The sequence below is a fragment of the Quercus suber genome, unplaced genomic scaffold, assembly GCF_002906115.3.
Source record: "Quercus suber isolate HL8 unplaced genomic scaffold, Cork oak 2.0 scaffold_754, whole genome shotgun sequence".
NCBI lineage: Eukaryota > Viridiplantae > Streptophyta > Magnoliopsida > Fagales > Fagaceae > Quercus > Quercus suber.
Window position 1 is genome coordinate 259,684 of NW_027070190.1, and position 8,237 is coordinate 267,920.

General features: G+C 37.0%; 1 protein-coding gene across 1 annotated transcript; it reads right to left on the bottom strand.

Moving 5' to 3' along the window:
* Positions 1-953: 953 nt before the first annotated feature.
* LOC136064752 (U-box domain-containing protein 13-like) lies at positions 954-1,310 on the bottom strand. Its single transcript, XM_065766882.1, has one exon. The coding sequence runs from the start codon at positions 1,308-1,310 to the stop codon at positions 954-956; it is 357 nt and encodes a 118-aa protein (XP_065622954.1).
* Between the last annotated feature and the right edge of the window lie 6,927 nt (positions 1,311-8,237).

Consider the following 8,237-nt stretch of genomic DNA (forward strand, 5'->3'; position numbering starts at 1 on the left):
TCCCAATATGTGATAGCTTCTTTCTTCAAAAATTATTGACCTGGTCAATAGCATATTGCTGAAGTTACTTTTGCAGCTGCCAGGAGACTGGGTAATTAAAATTCCCCAAAACTTATTTGATTGTTTTTTTTGGGTGGCGTGACTTTTTCCACTGGATTTTGTCCCTTTCGGTCCAGCTAAATACAGATGTATACTTTCGGTGTAAAATGCAGAAGAGGTAAAACGAAATCTGAAAGACTTGTATTGGGAGAAACTTACGGTGAGTTGTAGTATCACATAAATAATTTTGAATAATAGCATTAAACGCACTCGAGTGGCATTTTAAACGCACTGGCATGGCTATCATGAATAGCTTCATCTTCTTCAGAGACGGACTAAGGCATTACTTCAATCTTGCTCTTCAAAGACCAGAGTCAATGCTCCACCTTGACAAATCTAAAATCCAACTACTCTTAATGCCACACTTGGTGACAAGCCTGCATTAGGAGGCTTGGCACTTCCATCTAGATATCAATGTATAAACAATACTCTTTTTGTCCCTACATTTGGAGTCATTTCTATTTTGATTCCTATATTTTTATTTTACCACTTTTAGTTCCTAATTCAATTAACGCTTGTTATTTTAGTTCTTTCCGTCAGCTAACAGACGGAAATAGCTAACATGGCTAATGGCATATAAAAATAATAATTAAAAAATCTATTTTGGCATTAAAAAAATGCCACATTAGTATCTAATTTAATTTTAATTAAATTAAAAAAATTAAAAACAAAAAATTACAAATCTAAGAACATAAGAACTTGTTCTTTAACGTTCTTCTTAAATCAAAAAATAAACCCAGCAACGACATCAACCTCAGAATCAAAGAGCAACCACTTGAGAGAGTCAAAGATTTTACAGAGCAACCTATCTTGTTTATTTCTACAATACCTGGGCATCTCGATCCTGTTTTAAACTACGCATCGACATCAGCTTGAACGGCTCTGATCTTGTTTTCCTTTACAGAGCACAAAGAGTACAAAGCCGTTGATGTGTCCTTTTTCCTGCGAATACCGCCGCTTTCGAGAAGATTCACCAGTAGCGGAATCACTCCTGACCGACCGATTGCGGATTTGTTCTCATTTACTTGAGAGAGTCGAAGCAGAGCACAAGGCAAGTTCTCTCTCGTCGTTGAAGTTCCCAGTTTCAAAGCTCGAACTAGTGGCTTAATCACGCCAGAGGAGGCTATGACCTCCTTGTTCTCGTCGCAGAGCAAGAGATTCAAAATCGCCGTGACGCCGTACTCTTGGAGCTGAGCATCATCGGTGATCATTTTAGGCATTTGGGGTGGGGTTGTTGGAGATTTAGTTTTGGCATTTGCTGGGAATTTCGCATTTTGAAATTTCTTTTTGTTTTTTAAGTTATTAACTTGTGGTGGTATTCGAAATTTCTTTGATTATGGTTTGGTTTGGGAGTGAATGAGTTGGGTGCTTTGCTGGGTTTCTATTCTTTGGATGGTTTGGTTTGGGTGTGGTTTTGTGTGAGTTTTCCTGTGTTTGCTCTTGTTCATGCTTTGATTTGGTGATGTTCATGTTTTTCTTTTCTTTTTTTTCCTGTAGGTTTGATGTTCATGTTCTTTGATGTTCATGCTCTTTGATTTTGGGTTTTGCTCTCTGATTTTGAGGTTGATGTCGTTGCTGGGTTTATTTTTTGATTTAAGAACGTTGAAGATCAAGTTCTTATGTTCTTAGATCTGTAATTTTTTGTTTTCAATTTTTTTATTTAATTAAAATTAAATTAGATGCTACATGGCATTTTTAATGTCAAAATAGATTTTTTAATTATTATTTTAGTGTGTTATTTCTGTCTGTTGACTGACGGAAAGGACTAAAATAATAAGCATTAATTGGATTAGGGATTAAAAGTGGTAAAAAAAAATGTAGGAACCAAAATAGAAATGACCCCAAAATGTAGGAACGAAAAGAACATTTACGCCTAAACAATATGGTAATCGTTAGTTAATAAATAACAATATATACGTTGTCAATATGTTTCTCTCCTTTGCTGTCCACATGAAATTCTTTAGTTGTGGTTTTTGTTTTCTTCCAAAGTGGATCATTTGGCAGGATATATTGTCCAATAGGGAGTTAAATGTCAAAAACTAGTTTGAAAGACTTATGCAAATATACTGACTAAATTACAAGTTGCACTCCTTAATTTTGTCCAAAATTAAATCAAATCACTTAACTTTTTGTTTATTTACTGTATCAGTCATATAACTTTCATTTATTTTCAATTTAGTCATTTAATATATTTCCGTTTGATGGGCTTCCGTTTAGTGTCTCAAACTACATAGTTTTGGTATTTTTGTTCATTTCCAGTTATATTTCTCTTAACTTAAGAAAGAAAGTATGAAAAATAGGGTTAATGGAATTGGAGAGATTAATTTGAACCTTTGATTGTTTTAGCGAGAAACACAAAAAAAAAAAAAAAAAAAAAAATACCAATTCATCTACAAGATTTTAGGTAATTACAATTTTTTTTAAAAAAATAATGTGGCAATTACAATTGTTAATAAAAAAAATGTAAAACATTCTTTTTACCAGGGCAATTATGCATTGCTTGCAACTAGTGAGGTTTAGCCCCATTTGCTCGTTGAGAGCATCTATACTACCCAGAATCCTAAAGAGGTTGGGCGCACACTAGTGGGGCACAGCCTATAGGCGATTAGGTAATCTCTGGTCACCCTACCCATGGGAATCGTCATTCTCCCTTCTATGAAGGCGATCATGGGAATGACAACCTCCCTTTCATTCCTATGAGTAAGCAACTGGTCCAGGGCATAATACTGTAGGGAAACTCCCTGGGGAATGAGATACTTAGCCCTAAATCCCTTCATACGGATGAGGGAGTCGACGAGGTGAGCGAACCTACCCATCAAAGCAGACTAGGGTGAAGTGAAAGAAATTGTCAAGGAAAGAAAACAAAGAACAGAAGTCGAGGAGACTGGCTGAGGAGAAAATAACCTAAAAGAGAAAAAACTTACGAGAATGAACATGAGGGTTGCTTCTTGAACTTCTTAACGGTTTAAAGGATTTTTTTTGAAAATCTAGAAGACTCATAAAATTAGAAAGTCCTGAAGGTTTGTGAGTTGTAAGTCTAAAGAGTTTGGAGATTTGTAAAGTGGGGAAATGATTCCTCCAGGCACCTTATATAGGAGGGGAGATTAGGTGGTAGTTATCCCGCACAAATTTTGAGGAGAGGCGCCAGGCATAGGATCTCCATCTTACCAAACGGTTGCGGGACACGCGAAGTGATGCTTCACATGTGGAAATCAAAGAAATGTGTGGAGTTAATATTCCAAAGTCAAAACCCCATTTTTCTCCTCAAATAAGAGAAAGAAAATCGGAGTTTTGAAGGGCTATTGTGGGTACAAGAATTTAAATAAGGCACCTGCGCCACATGTCATATCCATGGCCGAGTAGTCCATTGCCAAGCCGAGGAGGCCACACACTCATACATTAAGGCCACGTCAATGACACATTGCCAAAGGAGGTCCTACTGCTGAGAAAAGGTTTCGGAGAGGGGTTAGCCCTGACATGACTAAAGGATGGTGGCTATCCCTACATTTAATGTATCTCACCAAAATTCCTAGTTGCATTTTTGTAGAGAAGACCACTGAACAATGCTGCCTTAACCGCCACAACTCACAAGGGGCTAGAGAAGGTGTTTGATGGGATAAGCACTCAAGTGGTCTACTAAAGGATCAACAAATGGAAGGTCAGGATTGCCTAAAGGAAGTTATATAATGTGAAAGACCTTCTAAAGGATGAAGGACATAAAATCTGTGGAGAAAAAACCATAGCATTAAGAATAGCAATTGTAATCAAATCTAAGAAAGATATATTAGAGAACTACCCTCCTCGAACATTGCCGAGGAAGAATTTTTGTATATCACATCTATCTAGTTATTGTTTTTCCTTGTTCTCATATCCGCTCTAGCCCATTAGGGTTGTTGTCATTTCATTGAAGCCTAGCTTTTTAGCACACTCTCTATAAATAATTGTATTGAGCTCTTTGGGCCTTAATCCACTCATCCTTTGGATAGTAGGACCAAAGCCCACCTCTCTACAAAAACATTATTTTATTCTTTGTGTAGACACTGTAAGTAATAGTCATTACTTTAAAAAAAAAAAAAAATTTTGTATTATTGTGATTACTACCTTCTATGGTTACGGCTCCATCATGTAATAACAATTTATAGATAAATAAGGTTGGTCTATGCTGATCTCACTCTAAGCCACTATAGTCTTCCAAGCTATTTGGCGAGTTAGCATTAAAAATGTTCTTTTAAAAAAATTTATCACAAATTACAATTTGTTATTGAATAATCTCAAAATATAACTAATGCACACAAAAAACTAAGGACAGATTTTATTGAATAATCTCAATTCTAGCAGAAACATAGGGTCAATGAAAAAGAGATATATCATCTCTATCAGACATTGTCTACTCAAAAAAAGAAAAAAGCGAGGGGGGGGGGGGAGGAACAATAAGCTACTACCTTACAACTAAGAAAATTAAATCAGTAAACCAAAAGTCTTAACATTCCCAAAATCACATCAAAGATTCAAAAAATAACATACCAACCTAGCAAATAAACTTTAAAATTGTATGCATTGTCAAAAAAGCCACAATGTAATCAAAATTAAACTCACTGAAAATAAACACAAGTCTAACAAAATTCTTCACAAAATAGACCAAATCAGTCAACTTTAAGTCTCCAAAAATTAAGTTGAATTCCTCCCAAGCAAGTAGCAACCTAATCAATCATCCACAACATAAGATAAAATGAATGTTATTGTTATTATATCATTCATGCTGTCATTTATAATGTAATAAATCTAATCAAGTTTAAGCAAATGGAAGATAGAGAAAGGATGTAGCCTACCTAAGCCAAGTTCCTTAAAATGTAGGGCATTGATTATAAAGATGATTCCATAAATTACTAGTCTTATCCCTTTTCCCACAACACCCATAATCTTTACCATAGTAATTTCATGATGCTCTAGGTAATTAGGATCACAATCACCCTCATCGAAAAATGATCCCAAACTTTGGATTTGTTTTTTTTAGGATGCTTAGGAGGAAGTGCATGGTATTACTTTGTGTTGGAGACTCGGGTTTGTACTGTGGGTAATAGATGTTCCACCCTCCATCACCTATTTAAAAAAAAAAATTAGGCAAAGACAGAGAGTAAAATGAACTGTAAGAATATGTAATATAACATATTAACCTGAATATACAATGAACCAAATAAAAAAGAATGAAATGAAAAGGAAAGGGAGAACAAAGAGTTTTAGAATTATTTGCTATGGACTGAATAATTATGTGCTTACCATTAATTAGTAACTAAGTACAGAGTATATATACTTTTGATAATCTACAAAGTATATATACTTACACACTGATAACCAACCTTGGTGACTACTGTATTACTAACTATAAGAACTACTAAGGTTCCGCTTGGGAGGATGGAATGAAATGGAATGGAAATGAATAAAAAGAATAATTTTAGAATATTATTCCCTTTTCTTGTTTGGAGTTTTAATGGAGGGAATGAAAAGTCAATTCTCTTATTTGGGAGTTTAAGTAGGAGGGAATGGAATAGGTAGGAGGGAGCACTCATTCCTCTCTATTTCCTTAAAATCTCAAATTTTCATTCCCCTCGAAATTGGGAGGAATGGGAGGGAATGGAATTAGATTTAATGATTTTTTTACTAAAACTCCCAAAATACCCCTATATATTCAACTCATTATTTTAAAATAGGGGTCTAGTAGTAATATTGTCATAAAATGATTCCATTTCATTCCCTCCATGTTGCTCCCAAACAAGATTACTTACATTCCATTAATTTTAATTCCTTTTCATTCATTTATTTTAAAACATCCAATCAAGGTTACTTAATTCCATTCCATTCCATTATTTTCCATTCCTTTACCTTACTTAAATACATTCCATTCCCTTATGATCATCTCATTTCATTCCATTCAATTCATTTATGAACTCTCAAGCGGAGCCTAAGAGTATTACAAGTGCACAACAGTGTGTTGAGGGTCATTTTTTTTGAAATAGGCAGAAGGCAGCCCAACTCAGAAATACGGGTAGTAGAGAAGTGGTAGACTAAGTAAAACCATTAGGCCCGAGCAGCAGGAATAATGGATCACAGGCCCTTAATATAAACGAATGGGTTTTGAGGAAGTAAGTGGTCCTAAAAGGCTCGGAAAAAGAAAACAGCATCCACGGGTAGTATGTGGTATGGAAAAGTGAGAATGGGCCACAGCAGGCCCAAAGCAATGTAAACAAAGAAAGTAGGGGATAATGGCAAGCCCATGAACCCCAAGGATGAGAATGAGAAAATTGGGCCATGGAAGCCCAATTAAGTTAGTAAAAGCCTATGGGATGCGAAGCTAGTAAATGGACCGAGGAAGTCCAAAGGAAGTAAATGGGCCGAAAAGGCCCAACGGAAAAGAAAGGGACACTAGAGCCATAAGTGAGAACACCAGTGGCCATATTGAGCCACTGGGGGAAAGAAAGGAACGGCAGGCCTGAAAAGAGGCCTAGCAGGAATAAATCGTCACGGTAGAAATGCCGAGTGACGCGGTAGGAAGCCAAGGCAATTAAAGAATTGGGTTGAAGAAAACGCAAAGCCTAGTACTCGTAAAGCCCAGTCCTATGGGAGCAGGAAATCATAGTAGTACTCGTGAAAAGCCAGAAACGAATGGCAAGCAATACAGGCAAAGTCTCCAGTCCACGACAGATGCATGAACAGCAGGCAAATTTTAGACATATGCACGTACAAGGCCCAGGCACCACCAGCCTGTACTCAGCCAATACGGGACATGGTGGGGTCGTGGGTCAGAGTTAAGAAGGGCATGGCTTGGAGGTGGGAGAGAGGAAGACTTGTTTTGAGGTTCCTGCTCAAGCTCTTTTGGGGGATACGTCCTACTGGATGACATACCACCTAAAAGAGGTAAGGCTGAGTTGGAATTAATAGGTGCATGCCATGAGGGATAGAGAGAGAGAAACATCACCGCAGCAGGAAGAGGTGCCATGGTAAACTAACAGACAAAATAGTTGTCTTTGTCTGTAACAGGGGAACTTGCAGACGGAACAGTGATGGTCGGCAAGTACGCCCACACCAGACAAAGGTGGTTAAGGGGTAGAATAGTAAAATCCGGTCACGATAGGCACTATAAGAAGGAACCCTCTGCCGTGTATAGGAACAACAACAATGAGGGCAATACAACACAACGTAAAGAAAAAGACTTTGAGACATACTTAGGAAAATAGGGGAAGCACAATACTAAAAACTACAATTGTGGAAATCACTAAGGAAAGTCTAAAAAGGAGAGAAAGACAGAGAGAAAATAGCAAGTGTTAGTGGCATGCACCGATAGGTCCCTTCCCTTCTCTCCCTCTCAAATCCCTGCTCTTTCTATAATTGTCCTGGGCATTGTCCATTTAGGTCCGCCTCCCTCAAGCCCATTAATTTCCACAGAGGAATTCTTTTCTCGGAGGTTAATCGTGTTGAGAAGAGGTATTCTTCCTCCTTGACCTTGCTGCCGTGGACCGAACTGGGCTTATTTCCTTTATTTGTTGATTAATTTTATTACCATTTACCCTTACTATTTTATTTTCAAAAATTATTAATATTATTGTGATTGTGGATCATTTGGTCATTCACTATCAAAAGAACTATCTGGTCATTTCAGAATACATTGTTTTGTTTTTATCAATTATGTCTGTCTGCCACAAGCTTCTCTGAAACAGCTCTGCCTGCCTCAAGCACTCTCCTGGCAGACGAGGCCTAGTTTGTGCACAAGTCGGCCAAGTTGAGTTTCAGTTGGACCAGTTTCGACTCCCACAAACCCAGAACACTTGGGCTACAACCACAAGGGGCAGCCCAGCCCAACACGGTAAAAAAGGCCCCAACACAGTGTAACTAACTCTATTATTAGAAACAAAATGACCTCTAGCTTTTCAATCTAGTGTTACATGTGGTTTTAATTTGTTTGCATCTTCATAGGTTTGATTTGAGTTTGTAGGTATAGCTGGCTTTTCACATGTAATACCATAACTTTTTTTTTTTTTTTAATATATAAATGGATCAAAGGAAAGAACATTTTTTAGATTTACAAGAATATATGGGACCCAAAAAAAAAGAGATACAACATACTCAATAAAAATATAGATACA

Bases quoted from the DNA above. Each gene is read 5' to 3' on its own strand.
- LOC136064752 (XM_065766882.1), bottom strand. From the start codon at position 1,310: ATGATCACCGATGATGCTCAGCTCCAAGAGTACGGCGTCACGGCGATT.